The sequence below is a fragment of the Parus major genome, chromosome 10 (assembly GCF_001522545.3).
Source record: "Parus major isolate Abel chromosome 10, Parus_major1.1, whole genome shotgun sequence".
NCBI classification, from domain to species: domain Eukaryota; kingdom Metazoa; phylum Chordata; class Aves; order Passeriformes; family Paridae; genus Parus; species Parus major.
This window is the reverse complement of record NC_031779.1, coordinates 14,746,986-14,773,468: the sequence shown is the minus strand read 5'-3', so window position 1 is coordinate 14,773,468 and position 26,483 is coordinate 14,746,986. Positions and strand designations below refer to the sequence as shown.

The following is a 26,483-nucleotide window of genomic DNA, read 5'->3' as shown; positions in this document are numbered from 1 at the left end:
AAATAGTTTGAATTTTTAAGGGACAAGAACTCCCTGAGGCTCATGTGCTTGGTCCCGTGACCTGCCTAGTGCTACTTAATATTTTCCCAGAGATTTAGAGAAGTTGCAGTGTTGACTTTTACCTGCATCTAGGTAGGTAATTCTCTCTAAGAGGGAGAATTCTGGAGTGCCATTGGGCTGCTAAGGTTTCCTTGTGAGGATATCTAAAAATCCCCTGCAAGAATTTCCTTTCAGCTCCTCTCCCCCATCACCTCTAAACCTACAAATGGGTGGCTCATGGCACTGATACAAGGACTGTGCCAATTTATGGGATGCTTATGGATAAGACCAGCCCTAGACAATGCTGCTGTGCAAGATTTAACAAGAGACCATTTAACTTCCAGTTTCTTGCACAAAGAAGGCTCCTAGGAAAGAATCAAAGCAAAACCAAAGCAAGCCCTGCACTTTTTGCCCATAATTTTGTGGAGGACATGGATGCTCCTTGCCAGTCTGAACATAGTCTATGTGTCAGGGGGCATTTTCAAGTCCTTACCATCATTTCTCTTCAGCAATCTTAATGGGGGATGTTGAAATATTATATTGCAATGGTTGTATTGAAGAGAAGAAGAAAAAACTAATGAAATTATTTATACTTCCAAGGAAGAAAACAATGAGATGATATTGTCTTGAATGACCTTTCCTAAGTATGGGGATATAGCATCTTACACAATAGACTCTTGGTTCATGTTTCAATTACTGACCTTTACTGCGGAGAAAATTAATGCAATTTTCATCGTAATCCACCCGTACAAATAAGATCCATACGGAAGGTTTCCACATGCTGAATCTAACTCAAATGGAAAATGTCAGCTGTTTGCTACTGGATGAATTTGACTTTAATTTGTTCAGCTGAAGTCTTTTTGAATTGTGTTCATAAAACTTTGTATATCTTTGGTACCTATATTTGACAGAGATTTTCCTACATTAAAGGCATTTAATTTTTATTCTTAGGTGATTTTTTCCCACTTCTGTTTTTTTACCAATACATGAGATACTAAACATTTCTTGGAAGCTGCCAAATAACTTGGCTTAAAGCCACTGTATCATTTAATTCTTCCCTGTTACATTGCACTAGCCAAGCAGGACTACACTGGCTCAGCACAGGACAGAAACTCTCCAAAAAAGAACCCCAAAGAAACAACAAAAACCCTGTACAGGAATTGCTGTTGATTCAGTTTTGTCTCTGATTTTCTTTTGAATCAATTACCAGACCTGAAAATAGTAGTAAATTAGGTTTTGTCTGTTGTGGAGATGTAAACTTTTATTCAGACAATGGAAAAGACTCCAAGGCTCTTTCCAGTCAAGTGCTATGACACAATCATTCACATGTCTGCTCTTGAAACTCTACAGTTATTATCAGAAACAGAAAAAAAATAAGAAATAGAACTGGTCAACAACCAGACAACTTTAACTGAGTTGCATGCAGCTTGTCTATACCTTCTTACTGGCAGACCAAAGATGCTCCAGTGATGCAATTTTAAAACAATCCTTCCTCAGCCTGACAGACCCCAGAGCTGACAGGACACAGGCTGAACTCTGTGTCCAAGATGGCACAAATCCGAGAAGGCATTTATCCACTGAAGAGCTCATGCCAAAGGGACAGAGCACTGCTATCTTTTACAGCCCTCCATGCTGGTATGTGAGGAGGGCAGAGGGGGAAAGGAAGGGGGAGCTGGCAATTAAGCCCTGTCATTTAAGACAGATAGTCTAGGTGGAGGGAGTTAATCTGCTCTTGGGTTTTTGAACTAAGTGTCTGTGTATTTATAATTTGTAAACAGTTCATCTCTTCGAGGGTGTGTTACAATTCCCAGAAGCACGGTCTGTTATGTCTAACAGGCAGCAGAACCCAGAAGGGCTCTGTGTGTGAGTATTTTGATACAGCAGGATGACAGGAAACAGAAACAGTGACCTCGTACACCACAACCCAACTAGCAGATTTCAACTTTGGGAGCTCTTGTATTAGGGAGGAAAAAAAAATACACAGACTTCTTTTTAAAGTAGAGTTGTCTGTTTAAATGTTGACATTGCCATGAGATAGTGTCATAAAATTACATTTTTCTTACACTCCCCAGAGAGCACTGGCCACCCTCAGACTTGGAAAAGAGACTTAGAATAACTTAATGTACTTAAAGATGCAAGTCACGGGAGTGCAAGCGTGGCCCATCACTGCACAGGGCTACACACAAGGCACAGTAAAGACATTAAGGCAATTCTGCACAGCACTGGACATGGCACAAATGGAGGGGCTGGCAATTGTCTCTTCTGGCAACTCTGTGTGAGAATTCCATAGACCCCTAACAATTAGAATGAATTATGAATTATTACTGTAATGTTGGGATGTAAAGTGCTCATGAGAAAGCTTGCTGGGGGTGTCTGCTGTGAGAGGCTTTAGCCAGGGCTACCAGCCCTCTGTGTCAGAGAGTCCTGGAGAAATGGAGAGAGGCAGCTCCCATTACAAAATGGTAGGGCCAAACCAGCAGCAGCTCCACACTGACTCTCAGGAGTTTAACCAAACCTACACACTCAGAAGAGCAAACCAAGAAAGGGAATGACAGTGAAGCTGTTTGGGGGGAGGCAAAAACCCAAAGTCATTAAATCCATATTGAAGTGACCCAGTTGTATTTGTAGAGAGAGCCAAAGTCACTGGAGTTAAATGCAGGGTAAATGTAACCTAGAATATTTTAGCATTGCAGCAATGAATCCATTGCACGCCGCAGGAAACAGAGGATTTGATACCTATTTAATACATTCTTACTTCTCTTTTCCCACCTCAGCACTTGTAAGGGAAAAACAGGATTATTAAAATAGAAAAAAAGTAAATGGGATTGTTCCAGTGAATAAGTTACACCTTTAGGCATCACACAAATAATACTTACAGGTGTTCAGAATCAGGTACCCACTAAATAGAAATTATTTACTTTTACAGATATGCAGCATTCTTTTGAAAAAGATGCAACTTTCATTTGGCAACTTCTGATGAGCTTCAGATATTGGTCCATTCAGTTGACACATTTCACAATGCGAAGAGTAAATTATAAATGAGAACATTTAAACAACTATTGTGTGTTGCAAGAAACCTGTAATTCAGCTGGATTGCCTAAACTTCACTTTATAACTTTGACGGATTTCTGGTTGCTCATTAAAATATAACCACAGCAGAAGAGCAAGTTAAATTGAAATAACTATTCCCATCAATTAGTCTGCTGAGCTTCAATCCTAGGGTCTGTCACTGAGAAGAGTTAAGGTGAACTTGCTAGCTGCATTATTGATTTACTTCTTAATGATCAACAATTTCACTGTAGCATTTTTAAAACATAGAATATTCAAGAAGAGTCTTATTAACTTAGTATGCAATTTGAAAGTTTCACATCCCCTCATGAACATTTTCTTCCTAACAGCTAATGTTCCTTTGCATGCTGTTGCTCGTTAAATAATTCCTCACCTTTTAGCTTTAAAGTATTTATAGATTATCAGATCCTCCTTCACTTACTTATGTTTTTTCAAGCTGTATACATTAAGTTCTCTTAATCTTTCTTCATATGTCATGCCCTCTAATCCTTTTATCATTTGTCACTGTGGTTTGATAAACTTGGAAAAAAATCCAATGAATTTTTCACAGTGAGAAGAATGAGTAAGTATGTTCCAATAAAATAAAAAACAGGCCTTGCCAATTCCAATTCTTTCCACATTTCAGCTGCTGAACTAAAACTGGTTTTTTTCCCAGGCTCTGAGAGAAATGTTGAGAAAACTCTAACCAGCCCTCCACAAATCACACCAATTCTGGCCTACTGAAATGGATACGCCAAATGGTTTGGGGAAAGCCATTAGTAGGGAACGTCATCCAGCGCTCCAGCCAGCAGTGAGGGGGGATTGTACATCCTTGTGTGCATCTTTGCAGCTCCCTGACCCACACACACCCCTCCCTGCAGGGGCACACACATGAACATGTCCCCACTACAGGGTCAGGCACAGCCTGGGGCTGCTCAGAGTCACTTGGTTCTGGTTCAGGTCTCGCCCAGGTACCACCACTTTGCAGTGTTTCACAAACCAACCCCTTCCTACCTTCAAACTTGCCAAGCAGCAAACTGCTGACAACTGTTTTCCCAGTCAGTACAGATAATAACTGAAAATTTATGGAGAGATTGTTTGTTTGTGTTCTCCCACCTTCCCTCTGATTCTAGCCAACACAATCAAGAGATACACTTACCTTGTCATCTTCATCCTCGTCTTCATCCAAGCCCATGAGCTCCTGCAGAAGCAGATGTCCACATTACAAAACACAACACTTATTTTTTAGTGACAGGCAATGTTCAAAAAGCTTATGATACTCCCACAATGTTTCACTATACAATTTTCTCCCACTTCTATTGAAAGTCATTAAAAAACCCCACCACTTTCTCCTTTCCAAAACGGTGCTTTATATTCAAGGACCTTTCTTTTTTGTGGTATTCTGAACAAAGCATGCAATGCCCTATAAAAATTTTAAGTCTAAATAAAGCATTAGTGGCTGTGTCCAGTAATCTGAAGGCAACAGGCTTTCAAACACATTGCCAACTTTTACTATCTGTAAACAGCTTTGTTCTCAGTCTTGCAAATGAACCAACTGGTACGTCAAGGCTGAGGACTCCATACTCAACTTGTTCCATCCCCACTGCCACAATGACTGCTCCCTCCCTTTAGGGCCATTACTGAAACATCAGACTTTAGACATTAGTATGAACATAATCAATCTCACAAAGAATCACAGGCAGATTTCTATGCAGCATTATTTCCTCCTTTTAGCTTCTGTGCTGACAGGTAGGACAGAAAACAAAAGACTTGGCAAAGGCTTGGAATTAGGAGCACTTGGCTTTCAATTCAGGTATTTAATAAACTGAGCCTTTAACAGGGACCTTCAGGTTTTTTCTTGGTTATTTAGTATCTACATTTGAATATGTGTACTACAAGTTTAAATACAGCAAACATGCAAAGAATGTGAAGAATCACAATAAAAAGATGTTTTGGATTTAGGGTTTCTTAGGGGGTTGGGTGTTTCTCTTTGGGGTTTTTTAATTTTCCCCTGAAAAGCAGTTGTACTGGGAGTTCAGATACCCAGATTTATTCTTTGGCCCTCTGGAATACCCTGAACAGCTGAATTAACACTGATCATGGTTTAAATTTCTATAGAAGCTCCCCATCTGTAAAACATAAAACATTTTACTAATATTCATGAATTTAGCCTCCTGGCAAGTGGATCAGGAGTACAAGGTTAATTCTGTTATTCACATTTTATAGCACAGAAATCAGAATTTGAGGTTCACTTTTGCAAAGACTCTTGCTTGCATTCCTCTGTATACACAAAATGTGTGTGCTGGCACACAAAAACCAAAGGCAGTGAATATCCAGCCAAGGCCTGAAGAAGCAAAAAATAAATAAATGACTGTGTAAAAAGCATTGGTATTTTGTAGAAAACCTTTTCTCATCTGCAGGACAGATGTGACTGGGACTAGCACCTGATTGTCTATTTTTGACCTACAGATGGTTGGAATCATAGACACACATAAAAAAGGAATCAGGTAATATTAAAGGCACTTTGACTACTTGTTCCATATGATCCCAATCCTGCAAAGCACTTTGGCAGACGTGTGATTTTGCTTATGCAAAATGCACCCCTGAATTTCATGGCATGGCACTGCTTACAGAATGTGTGACAGGAAAAGAGCCAAATTCCTGATGGACCTTTCTTTCATATTACCACAATTAGCTGTATTTTTAGAAATAGCCTTTTTGCAGTGTCCACCTAAATGATGCTCTGCTCAGATTTTCTGTCTTATGTGAGACTCTCCTCACCTGAACATGCAACAAACTCACCACAGGATGAGAGAAGGGGATGGAAGACATTCTCTGTGTATTTTTTTCTGGATAAGTTATTATTGTTATTATTTACTGCCTTTTGTATTAAAAACAAAAACATCTGTTTGCCTGGGATTCTCCCACATGGGAAGTTCTACTTTTCTGGATGAAATCAAGTCATCACTGAAGACACACAGTGTCTTTCTGCATTATTCTGGACTTGGCTGAAACTGGGGAAAGGCATTTCTTTTACCATGTTTTCAAATTAAGCCTCCCCTGGTCTGGATAATGCAACTTCTCCTGTTTTCTAAGAATATTTCCACTTGAGAGGGGATGAAAACTAAGCTGGAAGCAAATTTTCACACTAAAACTAATAAACCAGCCATTGACTTTTTAAATTCTAGGATATTAAGCCTTTATGTAAAATCTACTTGACTCATTCAGGTGAAGATATTCTTCATGTCTACCAATGAAAATTGTCTTTTTGTTAGAAGGAATCATCAAAAGTCAGAAGGAAGCTATCCTTTGACTTCCATTTCATTACTGTATTTATTTCACTTTTTAAAACAGAATATTATGGACATTCATGAATTTACTCTCCTTTCTAGCTCTAATTACCATTGTTATGGAAGTAAAGACAGTGCTCAACATCAAACAGCATTTCATATCCCAACAGTAGCACTTTTTCACACTTGGTTATTTCTGTATTCAAAACTTCTGTACTCTTGATTATTTCTCTATTTAAAACTTTCTTTCTCCCAAGTAAAAAAAAAACCAAAGGCTAAATTTCTGGGGGGAAAAAAAACAATTTGTCTTTCAAGAGCTGGGAGTGGGAAGGAGGAATAAAAGCTTCTTAAGACCTCAGATCACAGGACAAGCTTTAAAAGAACGACATTCTCTTTTGGATTCTATTGACTTTCCTCTTCTGTGAAACATGAATCATTAGTGTGTTGCAAAGTGTAATGGCAGGAGGGGAATGGCATTTAGGAACTTGCTGCTTTGCAAACCTTTCTCAATTCAACTTCAAAACGTTTGTAGTTATTTAGTAAGTGAAATCTTCCTCCTACACACTCTCATCTTCTTCTCCTACTCTGAATGGTTTATTGCTTTAATTGAATAATGAAAATTGAGATAATTGAGGTTTCTTTTCAGTAACTTTGGAACAGAAGTGCTGTTTAGCTACACAACAGCAAAATGCCATTCAGACGCATGACACTTTGCTCAGGGGCAAACTGGGGCTACCAGAAATCTTACTGCCATTCTACTTGCCTGGGCATCCTGGGCATTATTGACCTTCCCTGTTGTGACGAGGGAGAAATTGTATGCAAAGAGCACCAGCAAAGCCAGGGGCACCATGTACAGCTCCACGGTCCAGACGGTGACCACAAATACCTGGGAGAACACATACAAGTTTTGAAAGAAAAAGACATGTAACAAAGGCTGCCAGTCATTTTCATTCTGCACATTCATCCTTGAATCTCTGCTAATCTCATTCAGTTTATTAATTATTTTGGCAAAGAAATCTGCTCCCTCTGTTCTGTGTGAGTTCATTAGGCTGCTGCTCGCTGGGTTCTCCTCCCCTGAACCTGGGGCAGGAGAAGGCTATGAACACGAGGTCAGTCCAAAGGCTTTCTCCACTCCTTCCTGGGACCCCTCCAGCCTTTTGTCCTTAGTGCTGGAATACAACAGATGCACTTGGAGAGGTAAATCTGCTCCACTTGATCAAACCCTAATGCCAGCAGATCTTTCCCAGGCTAGGGAAGAGCATTTTCCTCTTGTGCAACAGGAGCCACGGAGCTCCCTTGTCACTCCACAGGGGATGATCAGCAAATGCATCTTCACCATCAATCCACCTACATTCTTGGCCCAGCAGCACAGAGAAAGGACTGTCACCTTGCAGGAGGCAAGGCCTTAGGCTGCACATGATGCATTATTTTGGAAAGGGATCCAGTCAGCCTAGTCTCCATTCTCATACTTTTGCCATTTGTCAGCACAGCATATTCTGATTTCACTGGTTCTTTGGAGTCTCTTTTCCTAAAAACCAGTATGAGTCTGTGTGTTTGGACTGGTATCTGACAAAACCCACTAGCAGCAAAACCAGAAGCCAAACTGGAACAGCAAAACACACAAATAACACGATGGGAATCTAAAAAGCACATAGGATTTTAAAAAAAAAAGTTACAAGCCAAACTGCAATCCTATCTTACAAGTACCAACAACACCTGCAAACTTGGAGGGGTTGGCAATGCAAAGTTAATAAACTAAATCCAGAACTGCCATAAAATGTATGTTGTGATCCCATTTCCTTTTCTACTACATACATAGTGTTTCCAGAAGAACTGCCTAATGCTGGTAGCAACTTGAAGCTATTTTAAGCAATCTCCTTCAAAGACATGGCACAAACACATTTTTCTGATTTTTCCTCCTCCAGAAGAGGTTGGTTTGATCAGAAACAACAATCACGTTTTTAGAATAATACAGGTAAGTGGAAATGAGTCAGATCCAGTAAAAGTATCTCCATCAACAAAGGGAAAACTCTATGGGTGATGAGGAAGCTAAATATCCACCTCCTCTCATCCTTGGCCTGCCAAATAGTACATACAAAGACAATGCTGGCAGTTGTAGAATGGGAATTTTTATGGCAATGTATGTTCTGTTATGGACCTGAAAGTGTAACCACATTGTACCAAAGAAACACTTCCCATTGCATTCAGCAGTGTGAGAACTTACACCCCCACAAAACAGCAGCTGTTTTAACTTTTTAAACAAAAAAGCTTGTCTGACATCAGACAAATGGCAAGTTAATACCTACCATGGGCCAAACATAAACCAGGAAACAATGCCTGTATGCATAACCTTGCCCAAACAGCACTTGCATTTTCTGGAGTGTACCTGATTTCATGTTAGCTGTTGCTATGCAAGGAATTAGACTGTCATCCTGTTCTTGGCATTTGTTGGCCAGTAAAGCAATCTCTGAGATATATTCATTTATAAAATGGGCTGACATCCAGGCAATATATCCCCATGCTATTGATTTGCAGCACAGGAATGTGGAAGACGATTTGGTTTGGGTTTTTTTTTTCCCTTTTTGATCCTGTTTTTCAACATACTAAAAAATTAGAAGTGATAATGATTCACACAGCCACATTTAGTATGTAAGCAAGGCAACAGAAACACATGAATCCAGGCCAAGAATTGGTACTTGTCTTACAGGAGTCTTGCATAACTTTAGCTAATAAAGCCTTCAATAATTTTGATATTCCCAGTTAAAACATCTCCCAGAAATGAAAAGTTCTAACCTTAACAAGTTCCTCTGAAGCTACTCCAACTCCCTTGGATGAATATATGCTTGTCTTTTAAGACAAAGTGAAGGTGATAACAGCTTCTGTCCTACCCTAAATGTCACTCCAAAGAACAAGGACCTGTTATTGCACATAAATCCACAGGTATCTTTCTCAGGTACACACAAATTAAAAAAAAAAAAAAGACATACATATAAATATACATCTGATTCTTATGTAAATTCCTTTAATAGAAATTCTTATTTCCAGGTCTTAATTCAAAACATTTGCTGTAGCCCATGGGAAGGGGCTGCCTTTGCACCACCTCCCTGGGCTATGAGCAAACTCAGCCTTCTCCTGATGCAGCAAAAAGGCCCCAGCAGCAGCCAGCCAGGCAAAGTCCTACAAGGAGTCAATGAAGCTCTTGAAGAACCTCTCTTCATTCACTCAAGTGCAGGACTTGACCCAATTTTAGTGCATCTGTCACCATCCTATGTGAACATCACCCTGCTCGGCTGCAAGTGCAACACAACCTTGCAATCACAGGTCACTCAGGCAAGCTAAGAAACCAAGACCTTGGTGATTTTAGATCTTACAGTACATTTTGTGTATTATTAAGTTGCAGACCTCAAACAAAACTTCAAACCTAATTACAAAATCTCACTGTAGGCTCAATGGGTAGCTGAGGCATGCTGTCTCTTCCTTTCTAATGCTGACTGGTTAATCAGCTGCTGAGTTATGTCTCAGACAGTGAAGCTTTGATAGAGCTCCCACATCTCCTTAACAAGAGCTGCTTTGCTGCTATTGCCACAGTACAGGGAACTTTCATTACTGTGACACGACACAGACACAAGACAAATTGATTTAGCTATTCAGAAATTATTTAGCCTTGGAGGTATGGGAAATGATTGCTGTGAACATACAGTACATAATTAAAGTTCAGAGTGTGTTTATAGAGCGAATAGAAATATTTCTGTTGTTCTAACAGCCTTCTGAGTAGTTCTGCAGCATCAGTTTTCAAAGCAGATCCCAAGCAGGCCCATGTCCTGTTTTATCAGCTTTCAGGCAGCTCCCTGACACTGACCACAGCACCAGCAGTCCTGTGACACAGATCCCACTCTCCAAATGACAAGGTCCTTAATCACACATGCTTTTACTCTCTCCTCATAAAGTGATACTTTATGCCTGGGAGAAGGTCTTGAATGATGCTCCCTAAATTACTTTCTTATCAATTTTTTTTTTTTTGCCAAAACTCAAGAATGCTTCAGCTGCTGATGTAAATAAGGGCTAATGCAAGGAAGAGTATCTTCCTGATTTCTCGTCATCCCCAGTCTGCCTTTTGCCTAATAGATAACCTAGCAAGGGAATCCATTAACAGGTTCAGATCACTTTCCCAGTGCCACAGAAGTCAGAAAGCCACAAACCATGGCCCTGATTCAAATGATCCAGTTTCAACAAACCATTTATTTTTTCAGTGTTTCTCGTTGTTAGACAAAGTTCTGTCAGACATAATCTGTTACATAATTGATACTTTTTCTGCTGGACTTCACACTGTGAATGGGAAAAGTTAAAAGCACAGCAGCCAATTTCTAAACTAAGAGTTAATGTAGTAGAAGCGAGTTTTCTACAGTACTCCTTTTACTGCAATTTGAGAGTATAAAAGCCTATTATAGAAGTGAGCACTTTAATTCACAGCATTCTAAAACAATGATCAAAATAGAAACAGGAATGAGATAGACCTATGTAGAGGGAAAGGAAAAAAAATAAAAAGAGCTCTTGAAACTAATATTTAGACTAGAGCTCTACCTAAAAGACAACAGCAATATCACAGCCTTGGAGAAAGGACCACTTGATTTCAGCTGATTAATGTGTTGCTATTTCAAAGGGCCTAATAACTACAAGTTAAAGCTCTGGAGGTTTGGAAGCTGTTTCATCTGAAAATCATTGAAGAGGGGTCCAACTGTTCCTGTCAAGAAGCATGGAGTTTGAACAACCATGAGAGTGGCCCTTTTGACAGCAGTACAAAAGATGAGAGAAGGCAGCCTCAACTGAAAGTAAAAACAAACCCTTAGAAACACGTTTCAAATCTGGTTTTTCTGCTGCTCTGGTTCCAATTTAGCATCTGACTATTAAGACCAGATTTTAGACGGGTGTCTACTAAAATATGCCCATAAAACATTTGTCACCAGCAAACCCACAGTCATGGGATAGAACAGTTTTAAGAGGCTTAGAAACCTAGCGTAAGATAGGATTTTCTGCGTCATTTTTCTACACAGTAATTACAATTTTTCTAAGTGTAAAATTAACAGGTTCTTTTTGACCTGGTAAAGCCTTTGAGGTGCAAAGAGGGATGCTGTGCTGTGTGACAGAATAACTCTTGAACAACACCAGTGATGGGAGGAGAGTGTTACATTCCATCAGATGGAAGAAATAAAAGTGAAAGGAGATTAAATGCATGCAAGGAACCTATGGTAAAAAGTTATTTTCTTGGCCAGTGTAGGCTCCAATGCTAATGAAATGCCTCATCAGCAGAGCTGTGAAAAATATTGTTTGAAGCTCCAAGTTTCAAAAGCCACAATTTAACTGAACTCTAAACTTCTAACAGCTTCATCAAAAGTTTCCTTGAGATTTATAAACACGTTCTGTGTAACTCGTGAAGGCAGGAGAAAAACTCGGGCTGATACTGCTGTGAACCTCCAAGTTTTGTTTTGAACTAAACTAAACTAAAACAAATCAGTGCATTTAATTTGAGACAGAAAGATGTGCTCTCCCTTATTCACAGGGGAGAGGAATTCTGTACTTTTAATTTATTTCTGGGCTACACAAGTTTCAAGTTACCATGTATGCATTCAAATGAACTCGAAAAAAACGAGAATTTTTTGAGAATAAATATTCAGGGATGAATTCTCTATTTTGGGGGGGATTTCTAAGCTTTAAGTCCCTCTGCTCCAAACAAAATACAGGATATTAGCCAATAACATAAGATACTGGCTCCCCAAAAGGGCACTCGAATCCCTTGGAGGCAATAAGCCTGTCGACAACAAATTATTTCTGACAGATACTTATTCCTGCCCTTAGACAGGGAGAGGACAAGAGTAGAGGAGAGAATGAACACACTCACAGAGAGCAGTACATTTGTGCATATGTGCATATATAGCTGTGCATATGGAGCCATCTCTTCCAGATATGGGCAATATGGATGCAGGAACACAGCAGTGCTGAGCCTTCACTGACAAAAATCAGGATGCCTGGGGAGGGCCCAGACTGATGGGAGTGCAGCAATGAGGCTTGTGCTCTTGTGCTGAATTTCCATGGAATAGTGAGAGAATTAAAAAAAAGAAGCCATTAAAAATAATGCAAATTATCTTAATACCCCCCTAATATCTCAAGGCACAGGGGAAAAAAAAAAAAAAAAAAAAGGTTGAGAAAACCATGTAGCATGTATTTCCCACTAAAGATCCTCTTCCAAAGATGAATTCCAGAGTCGTTGTGACTGATCCTCTCCTTCCCACATCCACCTGATGCTCCCTCACCTCAGAGCCTGCTCTCATTGCACTTCACAGCCAGGAAGCTGGAGCTCAAGGAGGGTCAGCTCTGAGCAGAGTCTCTCCCTCATTGCAATGCAGTAATGGAGAAGGTGGCAGGAAGAGAAATTATACTTAAATAAACCAGCACTGGCAGAAGAAACCTATTTACTTTAGATTCAATTTGTTTTTTGTGTCCCCGGCAGAAGAACGCAGAGCATCTCAACGGCGACGCGGAACGTGCGCTGTATTGAACGGCAACGACCAAAATCAAAAATGACCTGAAGGAATAGGCTTTAAATATTTATGCCACATTACAAATTATCTCTGCATTGCTCCACACACCAGTGTACAACTTACTAATTTTTTAAGGGTGTACCACAAGGCAAAAAGCTCTTTGAAGCCAAGTGTAAGCACAACCAGAATCCAAAAACAAAAGAAATCCACCTAAACATCCCAAAAGCCAAACCAAAGAATCAAACTGTGCCCCAAAAAACCCTCAGTCTGCCTAACATGTGACTGCACAGAACGAGAAGTAGAAATAAAGGAGATGTTTGCACAAGTTGTTACCATGTGCAACAACCTAATGGGTTTTTTCCTCAGGTAATGCTTTGGATAACAAACAACAAGCCATGTTTGCCCAACCCAGTTGTCTGCACAGGCTAAATGACACGAAGCCAGGTCCTGCTGCCATATCCACGTCCCAACTCTTCTTTTCCCAGCTGCATCTTGCTGAGTGAATGGCCCAGGATGAGGCTCAAGGGTGAAAAGAGGACCCCAGCTTGTTGGGAGATACCCAACTTGTTCTTGAAAATTTACATCATGTGTGAGGATTCGAGAAGAAAAAGGAATAAAAGAATAAAACCTGTGGTGGATGGGAACTGTGATCAGTGTGATCAGCATGGTTGCAATTTTACCAAATATTCAAAAGCAAAAGCAAAAAAAAAAACAATGTTCCCCACTCCCAACAAAAAAAAAAAAAAAGATATGCAAAACCAACAAAAATAGTCCCAAAAACATGCGAAAAAACTCATACTGTTTAAGTCAATATGTGTTAGGGCCTTTTTTGTCATTGCCTGATTTAGACTCTTCAGGGGGATCTCATTTTCTCTGCTGCTGGTAGGAAGTAGAGACTCATTTGTGTTTTAAATGAAAGCTGTGATTCATGTGCAATCACAGGACTCTTAAGAAATAGTGCTTTAAGAAGAAGCATGTTCTGCAAAAGTCGCAGAGGAATGAGAAGAGCTGACAATATTGCAATCTGTTCTCCACCATCCTCTTGGGACACTGCCGTCGGAAGCTCCATCAGGGAAGGTTGGGATGCTACACTCAAGGCTGCAAACACTTACAAAATGTCCCCACTCTGAGCCTGAATTACTGTTGTCATTAACACGTTCAATGGATTTATCCCCTACTCATAACAATGCCTGGAATCAGAAAGAGATAACAGCAAAACAAAAACGGAGCTCATTAAAAAGTGACGGTTTTCTTTTATTCTGATTATTTTCGTTATGTTAATGAGGTTACCCAGCCTAGAAAAGTGGAACCAAGATCCATGGGTTTATTTCTGTCATGAGGAGGTCAGGGAAGAGGCACTCAGTCTAAATTTATTTCACTGAACTCATCACTTGTAACGTCTACGTGTGAGTTAAGATTTCTACATTGCATTCCAGCTATTTGACAATTACCTGGCACATTGGTCAGTGTGGAAGATAATTTCCAACACGAAGGGGTGCCACCTCTGCCCTCTAAAATACGTGCATTTAACCCCCAAAGCAAATGCCCACGAGTCCAGTGGGTGCCCCTGCCCAATTTCCCTGTGGCTCCTACTTTATCCCTAATCCCTAAAAGAGGTTAAAACAGAATCAGCTACAACATGAGTTTTGGGTTCTATATTTATGTACGTACAACAGTTTTAGAGTAAAAGATTTCAAATCCTTTTAGGCGGCAGACACTGAAGAAATAGCTGTTTGCCAACATGCTGACTGGTCTAATTTTTCTCTCATGCTTTTATCTAACGTATTTTACATTTCCTGTGCCAAGTAAAATACAGTTAAGACCCTCAAGCAATAAAGCTTAAAATCAGAAAAAAAAAAAAAAAAAAAAAAAAAGAGGAAAAAAAAAAGAAAAATTACAGCAGTTTTCTATGTTTTGGGGTAATCCTCTGGGGATGGGCCAGGGGAATAAATCTGCATGCTATTTATTTCTAAAGAGGTTACTATCACAGACCAAGGTGACTGGAGAAGATCCCAAAACAAAGAGGGGGTGACATGCAAGAAAAAAAAAAAAAAAAGCATCTGTTGTTTTACATTGTAGATAAATTAAATGGTAATTTTTAAATTCTAATGTTTTGGTTTGTTTTTCAGCAGGGTCATAGCTCTGGAATTATTCTCATACACAAAGTTATAATCTGTTTGCAGGGAAGACAGGCATTATGCAAGTTAAAAAACTGATCTTAAAGTAAATAATTCTTCCAAAAAGCATCAGAAAAAAAAATATATTTGTGCTGTTTAAAGAAAGCAAAAAGTGTAGGCAAATTTTAGTTATTCTGGATAAGGTGAACACCTTAAAAGGGTCATGGAAAAAATTATCATTAGCTGAGCTGATAAATGTCCACTTATTTGGAGATGTATTTGTTAACATTTTGAGAAACATTAGCAGCAAGGGACAGATGGTGACGTAATTGTTCAGCAGTGGAAGGAGTGGTGGTGGAAGTGCTCTTAAATTTGGGCTCCCAACTGGGTTCCAATTGGTAACAAATGGGAATCTTAAATGATATGTTTAAACCACTTTAATGACTCCTCCTTCACGTTCATAATATAAATTAGAGCTGAATAAGGGGAAAAGAGCTCTCTAATAAAGGAAACATGTTAAATTAGATTGTGTTCAATGAGAATCACACATAAGGTTACTTCCCTGGCATTTCCATCTATGGCACAAGGGGAAAAAAAAATCAAAAAACAGGTTTGTAGAACCTGGCAGTAAACCCAGACAAATGAGGAATAGATGATCGTAACACCATTGGTACAAGACTGCCTGCTACCCTCTTTTCCAAAACCTCCAGTCCTAAAAAAAACATTTCCAGGCTGAAACAGAGCAAAGGAACAACAAAAAAAAATTAAAAAAATATCCCAAACCAACAAACCAGTATACCATGACCACAAACCCAGAAAAACACCTCTACAGCACATATAAAGCAGTGACATTATATCCTTTCAGACAAAGAATTCCAGATTATTTATTCTCTGTCCTTAAACTGGGATTCCCCAACACAACCCCGTGCCAGAGCCCAGGAAGTCTCTTCATCTTCCTGGGATAGATTTCCCACAGCAAAGAGCAGAAATGCAGTTCATAACTGAGCCCCAGCCCTGACACACACCCAGGACACCAGGAGCAGTGTGATTGCACAACACTTAAACAATTCCAGCAGGTTCATAATCTGCAGTGTGACAAAATTGCTGCATTACAGAACAAATGCATGAAGCTGACTGAGGCTCACTGTAATTACACCCTGGATATGTTACCATTGTAAGCTAACAGCAGTGACACACAAAAACACCCCCTGTATATTGACAGCATGACTATGTAATAGAGATTTTCTACTAGCAGACCTGTAGCAGGTTGCTTTTTAAAACATAGAAAAATCTTTTTTTTAAAAAAAAAAAAATTAAAAATTGCAAGACTCCCGCAATTTCAGGCAGCTGTTCAGGTAAAACTAAAGCGAGAAGATTGTTTATTTTAATAAAGCTATTATATGTGCAACTCCAAATTAGGAATGGCAGGAGACTGGGGGATGCCTAAACCATCACCACCTGTTTGCCCTGAAAATCAATTAAAGTCACACTATCACAGCAATCCCTTCCTAGCTAATAAAAGTTATACAGCTTCAACATGCAGCTTTAGGTGCTTTGTGGGAATGTGCCTGAAATCTAAATCCTGAGTCTCACATTACTTCAACACTAAACACAACTCTGAACCACTGTAAAACTTGCTTTTTTGGGGTTAGAGAAGGTGTTAAGAGAAAAGAGATCCCAAAATGCTGTTTTGATGCAGTGGATTGAACTAATAATCAGTAAATTCTAACGATTCAGCCAAGAACATTATATAGAGCTTGAAGTAGGAGAAAACTGAAGTCCTTTATGACACATGCCTGTTCAACATATTCTGTGCTGCAGAACAGATCCAACTTTACAAGTTGAAAGCAAGGGCAGTAGAGACATCCCAAGTGTTTTAGTAATTAAACGAATATGCATAATGAACCATATGCCCAAAGGGCCTGTTCTTCATGTGGGCCAGATTTTTGTTTGAATTTTTAATTTTTATATACAGATGAAACATTTCATGTAATATAGCAACAGTGCAAAGGAACATGCTATGCAGGAAGGGAAGGAGGAACTACCCATCTGAGAACGATCAGAATACACTTGATGAATTCTGCTCCTCAATTTCCGATTCAGAGCCAAGAGGGCTTTAAAAAAAAAGAAAAAAAGAAAAGAAAGAAAGAAAAAATCCTTTTCTCCTTTGAACAGCTGTATTACTCATCTGCTCAGAGTCTAGAAAAGAGGCATTGAATATATGTATATTTATATAGGTCATATTTATACGTTTATGTGTGAAATGGATTCGATACACCAACACATTTAGATGCTGCAAGACTAGCAAAAACACAGACACTATCAAATTGAAAAGCTTCTGATCCACCAGAAAAAATAACTACAGGATGGCTCTCTGGTCGGCAGGACCTGTCACGTCGTGTGAGCTGCAGTGAAACAGGACCCACTCACATCTGTCTGTGAAACAGGAACAGGCATTTTGAAAAAGATGGGTCAAATTCCACTCTTGTTTCAGTAATGCTGCCCTTCTGTGAACGTGAGGATACCACAGCCTTGTTGCAGAAATATTGAACCTCCCAAGTTCTCCTGGGGTGGAGCCGTGCTTCTCCTTTCTCAGTAACATTTACCCTTTTTTCCATTCCTTGCCTTTAAAGTACTTTCCAAGCAAAAGCAGCATCCTTTGCAAACATAGGCTATTTCAAATATCTAGACTGCCAAATAATAAACCAATTCTTTTAAGTGGTTTTTATCCACTGGGCAAATTTTTATTTTGCTTCAAAAAAATCCAGTGACAGGAGTCAGGTACTTGTCAGTGTGGACATTCTGGTTCAGAAGCAGAAAAACTTTCCTGCCTTGAGCTTTACCAGCCTTCTGAGTAAATTTTTGTTCCAGGATTTATGGACCAAGAGAACTCAAATGCTCATCAGACTTGATGAGAGAGGAAAATGCTGGGGGTGAATAGCAGAGTACCTCAGGGCAGCTGAGGTGTGGCACTGCCCTGGGATAAAGAAGCTGTGGCTGTGAGTGCTGGGCTCAGTCCCACAGAGATGGGCTGGGGAAGCACCAGCCCAGCAATAAGGGGTGGAGACCACAACGTGAGCACTTCTGAATTAAAAGGGTGACTTCTCATCAAATTCAGCAGTTAAAACTTTTCATGGGACTTCAGGAACTCCTGCAACCAAAAGTAAATGGCATGGCAATGTAGGAGCAACCCTGGTCTCAGGACTTACAGTATTTAAAAGCTGAAATAGTTGTAAATAGTAACATTCATTGCTCTCAGTCCTAATTCGGGGTCTGTGCTTTTGCCACCGCTTGGTTTGCATGATCTAGTGGTCTCCATGGAAAGACAGATAAACTTCAACAGCTGTCAGAAGACAAAAATTGACAAGGAGCATCACCTTTCCTGACTGTTTAAATCCTTTAAGGAAGTGTTGGAGCAATTAGAGAGGGAGTTTAATCTTTGCAGAGTGCATTAACACTCTCCGACCTCACAGACAATAGATCAGACCTCAGACACATAATGCTTCCCTAAGGCTTTTTAACCAGAGCATTTGATCTCATCGCCACTCTGTGTGTCTTACTGTAGGTATCAGAGTGTGAGACAGGATTCATTGGGCACTAAAGGACCACGGGCTCTGCCAGTATTCTTACAACTTTCAAGAAAGAAAGCAGGAATTGTTTTCATTGCAATGCATGCTGCTGCAGAAGTACTACTTCCCAGAAAAAGGAGAGAAAAAAAAAAAAAAGAAACAAAACAAGATTAAAACCATCCAGAGTAGCTCTGCAAAATGTCTTCATTTTTATTAATCTCATATTTCCTTTCTACTGCCACTGTTTATTTCCCAGCTTTGGAATATAAATCTATTTTTTTTTCTTAAAAAAAAAAAAAGCCTTAGATTAGTTTTTTATTCATAGAAACAGTTATCTGATAATAATTTCAAAATACTTCATTTCTTAACCCCTGCAGAGGGACTTAAGGGAAAGGGAATTAGGAAGACAGGTCTAGTTTATTAAGGAAATTGAAATATATCATTGCAAATAATTTTCCCAAATGTGTACATGGAAGTATCTGGGGAAGTTTTCTTAACTGCTAGAACAAGTCATCATCTCATTCCTGATGGGCATGTTCAGTTAAAAAAAAAAAAAAAAAAAGCTAATATCACTGTATCAATTATGCATTTCCCATTTAATATTCTAAACATTTTAAGAAAATTTGCTTAGTGCAAATTTTTAATGGAATTAGACTTTTTGCCATCATGTTCTGACAGAAGCCACATCTCCAATGGCCAAAACATAATGGGAGGATAAAAGCAGCTCACTGGATTCCCACCCACTGCTAAAAGATGGGTGCTGCAGTCTCCCAGAGCACTGGGGGTTCTCCCCCACCATGCGATGCATTTGAGGTACCCACATGGCTAAAAATATTTAGATGAGGCTATTAACAGTTTTCATTAGCAGCAGGTTTTGTTTTACTTTTCTAGACCAACAAAAAGTGCCTTTTTGTGGAGTACCTGCATTACAAAAAGGTTTGGCTGCTGTTGAAATGGGTATCTCAAATTTGCCAAGCCAAGTGCATCACAAATGACAAAAAGGTCACATATACCCAGTATATTTAAAAACAAGCAAGCCTTCAAAGTCAAAGTGTAATGCAGTTATTTCTAATCTGAACAAACAATAGAATGCATCTAATGAAAGCTGACAATTGGCTTTGATACAGAGATGTGCTGCTCTTCTCTTCCATTAAAAGATGAAAGCTGAAGGAAAGTACAGAAGACAGTGACTTCTCCCAAAACAAAAGTAGAAAGTTCTGAACCTCAGCGAGCAAAGTAGTTAAAAGCTGTTTTAGTGAAGACTTTTGCTCACCTTTGGCACTCATCTCTCAGTAAACATGCTGACTTTACAGGGGTAATGCTAAAGGTAAAATAAATCAGCATATTAGACTGGTACAAAACACTACATGTTTTACATATTTATTAACACTTCTCAAAATCACAGCACTACCTTTAGAAAATAATAAAAAAAACCCCACACAGAAAAACACCAAAAGAAACCTGCTAAGCTTGACTACAGTGTGGATGCCACAATTAAGAATAAGAGATTTAATTTTCATGAAGCTGTTGGGGAAGAGATCAAAACTCTATTGATGTTATTGGTAGCAGTGCAAACCTTTACTGTGGAAGCAGTCAAATTTATACATAATTAATAGTACAGATTTTTTTTTTTAGATCAGATTTCTGGGATTTTGCAGTCATCCCACTGCTCCAGGTTTATTTCCAAGTGAATATTTAAAAAAAAAAATAAAAATAATGGAAGGGACATACCCTGATTTAAGGTATTTTTACTATTACTGCTATCCTCAAACAACCCAAGAACTTTCTGCTTACTTAAGAATTACCTCTAAGTTAAAGCACATCTTAGCAACATCTTAGTTGCTAATAAAGAAAACTAAAGCTCAATGAGAACAGGCTTTTAAAAAAAGTGTATTTGCTCTGCAGCTTCTCCACTAATCCCTTTTTATTTCAGAACTTGTAAAGGATCCAACTCTCTTATTTAAAAGAAAAAAGAAAAAAAAAAGCCCAACAAGCAAAACTCCTTGAGAAATCCCTCAAGGTGCATCTGTCTCCATCATAAACCCAAAATGTTGCATTACCTTCAAATAGGAAATTTCTTCCAGTTGTCACGATTTCTGCAACTAGTGTTACATTAGCACCGAGAGAAAGGGTGAATTAATTTTTTTTTAAAAAATAGTTCAAGCAAGAGAAAGAAAACCTGCCAAAAAAATCGGACAAAAGCCTGAATGCCAGAGCTGGCTCATTCCTGAGGGTCCATCGCCATCTACAGGCTTTTCCTCCTCTCAGAAAACCTGATAATTCTATTCACACAGGATTTTTTGCCCAAAACGAGGATGTAGTTTTTTTAACTGATGTTAAATAACACAGGTTTGCTGAAGCTAGAGGAGTTACAGTGATTTAAACCACTTACAGACGAGCCTCTACTTATTCCCTCATTCTGGAAGAATAAAAACTTCCTCTATGATTCAGGGGAATGCAGTGTTGCTCTAAGCTTACATTTGTGTTAAAAACAACAAGCAAAAAAACAAGAAACCTATGTTCTTAAAATTAAAAGAGAAAAAAAAATACTGACAGGGTTGTTCCACCAATGGCATAGGAAATAATAGTCAATGTCTAAAATTTTCCTATAAAACCAAGTGCTTTAAAGCACTTTCTGAGAGGTGTCAGGTCAAAGTAATGTGAATAATGAGCCAAACCCAAGCAGATGCTGACTGAAAGAAAATCAATACACCTGTGGCTCTGGGGGGAAAAAGGAGCACACTAAGTATAAGAATTTTTAATCTCAGTAGCAGTTTTGCTTCCTTATATATATATACCTTTTTCATCCTACAAGCCATGGCTTTCCTGCCTTTTTTGTTTGTTTGTTTGGGCTGAGCCGTATGTTTTTCCCATACAGCTTGCAGAGTCTAACTCCATGCCAACTTCGGGAATTTTACAAATAAGCTTCTCAAATTCTGGTATTTCCAATAGTGGTGGGTAAGTAGCTTCTGTCTCACACTCCTGTTTAATGAGTCTCACGCAGATGCAACATTCATTCAACTCAGAATACTAATTTCATCTTTGTTTATGCAATTTCTAGTCTATGAATAAAGTGAACTTTCAGAAAAAGCACCAGGCAAATTGGGAAAATGAAAATGACTGGATCCTGACATGGAAAATCATCTCTTTGGGATCAGATAAGACAGCAAATTATTGCAGATAAATTTCTCTTGGTTTTCAACCTGCCATTCAATTCAGAAGACTTACAAGTCAGAATCTTGTGACAAGAATCAAAAATTCAGAAGATGCCCAAGAGTTTTAATCCGAAGTTCCTCTAAAGGATTTAAGACTGCGAAAAGAAATACAGCACAAGAGAAAAGTCAGATTTCAGGCAGTGGGCACAGCAGCCTTGTCCAATTTTTTGGTGGCAAATTCCTGAAGTCAGAATGGAGGTTTGTAAGATAACCATAAAAATCATGAGCTAAATTCACATTTGACATAATCAAAATTTTGCAATTTTTTTGGGAGTAAAGGAAGCAGTGCTGCCTTCCTGGAGAGAGATTTTCACCTTTTCTAAAACAGTTAAATAATAGCAAAAAGTAAAAAAAAAAAAAATTTAAAATAATAATTAAATGCTAATGTGTGATTACTCTCACAGTTGGGAGAACACAGAATATCTGCCAGAGAGGCGTTAGATACAGGAGTTCAGCATGTTAAATATACAAATAAACCCAGCAACAGGCAAGAGCATTATTTTACTGTGTTGAACAAAGCAAAATAAATACAAGGCATGCAAAAATAAATAGGAAAAGTACAAAATAGTATATGATCAACAGCAATCTTTTGCAAAACTTCAGGACTTTGAGACACAAGACATTATACATTAAGGAAAAATAAAAAATTTGAAAAAAAAAAAATTAAAAAGGATTTCACAAATCAAACGGAGAAAGTACAACACAATATAGCAAACTCCAGCCAGACCACAAAGAGGGTTTGCTCTTCATAAACATCAGATCAGGCAGCTAAAATTATTACCAAAGCTCTCTTGTAACTGTCACCTGTGGTGGGTATAATTACAGGCTACTGCTGCAAGCACGCCCACGTCATATGGCAATAAAAGGACCTACAGCTTGCCAAGACCAGGCAGACAATGGAGGACACACACCACCTGACGAGAGCCCAAAAAGATCAGCCAGGGAGACTAATAAAAATGACAGCTTTGAAACAAATGGCAAAGCTTCTGTGGCAGAAAAAAAGGAAAAGAAAAAAAAAAAAAAGGTAAATAAATAAATGGTGCTATCAAATTAGCTGGAAATGCAAGCACTGAGCAGAGTTCTCCAACAGGTTGCACCTTGAGCACAAAGGCAGGCAGAAGGATTTGTGGATGCAACTAGTTCAGGTTTTAGTTAGAAAGAGCACTTTTTAATTTGCCTTTTTTATTATTATTATTATTATTAGATAAACTGTATCCATTTGATCTTGGCTTTGTGGTCTGTCATTAAATAGCCAAGGAGATGAAAACTACATTTCCAATCTGGTTTAGAAAAGTGACAGATACCTGTACTATTCAGCTACCATAGCACCAACACCTTCTAGGGATAAACCCACATACTATAACAAAGCTGAATTTCCTTCTCTTTGCCTTAATTCTCTCCTGGATGCCTGCATACACATTCCTGCTGACCAGCTGCACAGAGGCTTATCCTACATCAGGACTGCTCTTCTGCCCAAATACTTGGACCACAGAGAGTTTAACATACACAGCCAAGGTATTAAAAGGCTTTATCATCAATTAAACCCAACAAAATGCAATTAAAGAGTGAGAAGCAGTGATTCAGGTCTCTCTCGATACCAGGGCTGAGGGAATCATTTTGATGTGATGCATTCAAGTTTTGAGTACATGACACAGAAAGCCTCAAAAATATCAGCACAGGATAGTTTAAGAGGAAGATCCCCAACCCCAAAATCAAGGGAACTGCTATATAGGGTAAATGCCTTGTTAGCCACACACAGAGGAAATGACTCCTCAGATGCAAAACATAGTTGTGCTTTTATTTTTATTTCACTGGTAAGAAGCAAATCCCCAAAACTCCTGAGCAGGAAATGTAAGACCATCCATCTATTTCTAAGTTAAAAGGGATATTTGTACTGGTCTCTGCTCAGCTCCATCTCACCCTGACTCCAAAGCTTCAAACTTTGCTTTTTAAATCTTGTTTATTGTGTTGTCAAGGCTCAAAGTGGTTATTTCCCTATTAACTTTGTCCTTGTTTGTTCCTGCATTTTTGAAAGAGCTGGAAATAACATGTGTTTACTTTGCTGTGTGTCTCTCAGCTTCGTCAATAACACTGTTGCTATTCCAGGAATTTTAACTGCTGCAGCAAAGCAAAGTCTGGGATCTCAAGCTTAAATTGTATTCCCCCTCAACCCCGGAAGAATAATAGTGGAAATGTAAAAATTGCTGAGAAAAGGGTGAAACCATCTCCTCTAATTGTCTGGAGAAGCCTGTTTCTCATCTGAGCAGCCACTTGTGTCGGGTATGGTGCTCCTGGCAGCTCTGCAGCCACAACTGGGGATTGCACAGGCACTGCCACCAGCAGCCAGGGGGGAGCAGGATGTAAACGTGTCCTCCGTCATTAGGAAAATACCTTTACTGGGATATAACAGCTCGAAATAAATCACACTTCTCCATTCCAGCCTTTTCACTGGAGTTCCAGACGATATTAAAGATGTGCCTTTGCCAGGGATTTGCAGAGGGAAAGAGGGGAAGAGATGTTGGGGGCTCTGAAGAGTTACTTACTAGGTCAAATTCCTGAACCCTGCCCCTTGCTGCTCCTCAGCAGCCCGAGCCTTAACACGAATGAATTTCTATAGCAGCGTTATTTTTCAGCTTCCCTATTTAAATAGAAACTGCCTTCCTTCCTTTGCCGACTGCTTCTTTAGAACTGTAGCAAAACACAAGCTGCAAATGGGCTGAGAACAGCCCTTAGCAAAAGCTCTACAGTAAAGCGGATGTAAAGACCATCTCTTTTGCATTAATACTTTTTTCCTTCTTTTTATTTTTTTTTAAGTTTTTTCTTCTTCCAAGTTCCCTATTCAGCGTTTGAAGAATACTCATTCTTCTCTCTTTAGGATTACATCTATTCATTTTATTTAGCTTTTTAATGTGGAGACATTTTAATCTACCATTACTTTAATGCTGTTCCCGAATAGTTTGGGAACAATGATTTATATTTCGTCTTCAACTGTGAGGATGAAAAAAAAGGGGGGGAAAAAAAAGACTATATCCTTCTCATCAGTTACACATGTAGTCATGGCAGGGTGGTTTATGCTTTGTATCAGGGAACTGCTTGTTCAAAATTAGCAGACAATCCACAGTGAAAGTAAGAAATGTTTCAGGGGAGCTCATCTTGCCTCCTCACCCTACAGAAGAGTGAGTTATTACCACCTACTGGTAAATACTCAGTTAAATTAAACCTCTTTCTCTCTGCTTGGATGGCCAGAGGTGCAAGAGAGGTTTGGTGACTCATTCTCTTATTCCATAGCTGCTAGTGGTCTCCCTTCTCCATAGATTTCTCATGTTCCCTTCATCCCAAGAATTTCCTCTTATTGATCTATAACTCCCCTCCCATCAAGGGAAAAATAAAATAAAATAAATCACTGTGTTGCAAAACAATGCAGGAGTTAGATTGGATGTTTTACCCGTATATTGTTGTCATGTCCAGGGTTGAATTATGCTCAGTACAAACAGGGCTGGAACATTTTGTGCTTTGCTTGGGAGAGCCAAACCATAACATGCAGGAGACACTTGTCCACATACAGAATGAGAGATTTACCCCAAATAAACTCCAGAAGGCTCAGATTTTGAGTTAACAAATATTTTTTCTGAGGGGATAAAGAACATTTCCCTCTTATTGATAGGCAATTAGCAATTTTAGAGGACACTGTCAACAAGCAAATGGCCTTTTGCCCATAGTTCATCAGTGTGAATATAGCCCAGCTCAACAGAGATCAAAAATTGTTCAAGTGTAATAGGATGATTGGTATCTTCTCTCTGAGATGAGTTTAGCTGGGCTCAGATCCAGCTCCTGTATCAGGAGCTGAAGTGGCAGTGTTCAATCACACACTCGGCAGAGATGCCCACAAGTTCCCAGGCTGCAGGCTCTGTCCTCTCTCTGCCACTGCCCCAGGTTAGACCTGAAGCAAACTGGCAGAGCAGTGCACATCCATCCCTGCAGCCTCACCCGGCCAGCCCTGGGGATTTTCAGCCTTCCAAGCTCCCCCAGCCCGAGGGGCCAGTGCCAAAACTCAGGCATCCTCAAAGCTCCCCCTAGGCTTTGGAGATCTCAGTGGAGAACAGTGACAAAATCCCACCTCTGCAGCAAGGAGCACAAAAGCTTACATTTGGGTTGTGCTGCTGCACCCACAGCCCCAAAAGCTTCCTTATTCTTGCATCAGCCAGCTTTCTGGGCAGCCCAAAGTACTCCAAAACGACCCCACACCTGTCATTTTCCCATAAAATAGCTGCAGTGAGTTTCACCAGAAGCCCCACATTCCCAACACCTTATGCTGCATCACCACACATTCCTCCCCTTCCTCCCAGTACTAAACCATCATAAAATAATTAGTAGACACAGTGCAATGTCACTGCAAAATAAATAAATACTGCCTGTGCCTGCTGCATTCCTTTGTCTGGCTGGCCCTGGCTGCCAGCAAGGGCTGAGCTGGAAAAATCACTCCCACCTGTCCCCACCCTGGCAGCAGCCTGGATCAGCAAGAAGCCTAAACCTGCTGGAGAGTGGGAAATGCTGCCAGTGAAAATGAAGTATTCTGGCATGGGTGAGTGTGCAGGGACCCTGAAGGAATTCAGCAGCAGCACTGCCAGTCACACCAGAGGTGCTCTGGTGGCTGGTTTCCCATCATTTG

General features: G+C 39.5%; 1 protein-coding gene across 1 annotated transcript in view; it reads right to left on the bottom strand.

Moving 5' to 3' along the window:
• Positions 1–26,483, bottom strand: part of MCTP2 (multiple C2 and transmembrane domain containing 2) — a 117,768-nt gene that overhangs the window by 15,618 nt on the left and 75,667 nt on the right. Inside the window, exons 18-19 of the mRNA XM_015639417.3 lie at positions 7,141–7,263; positions 4,247–4,288 (exon numbers count right to left, since the gene is read on the bottom strand). Of these exons, the coding sequence (XP_015494903.1) occupies positions 4,247–4,288; positions 7,141–7,263 (165 nt within the window). The remainder of the gene's footprint in view (positions 1–4,246; positions 4,289–7,140; positions 7,264–26,483) is intronic.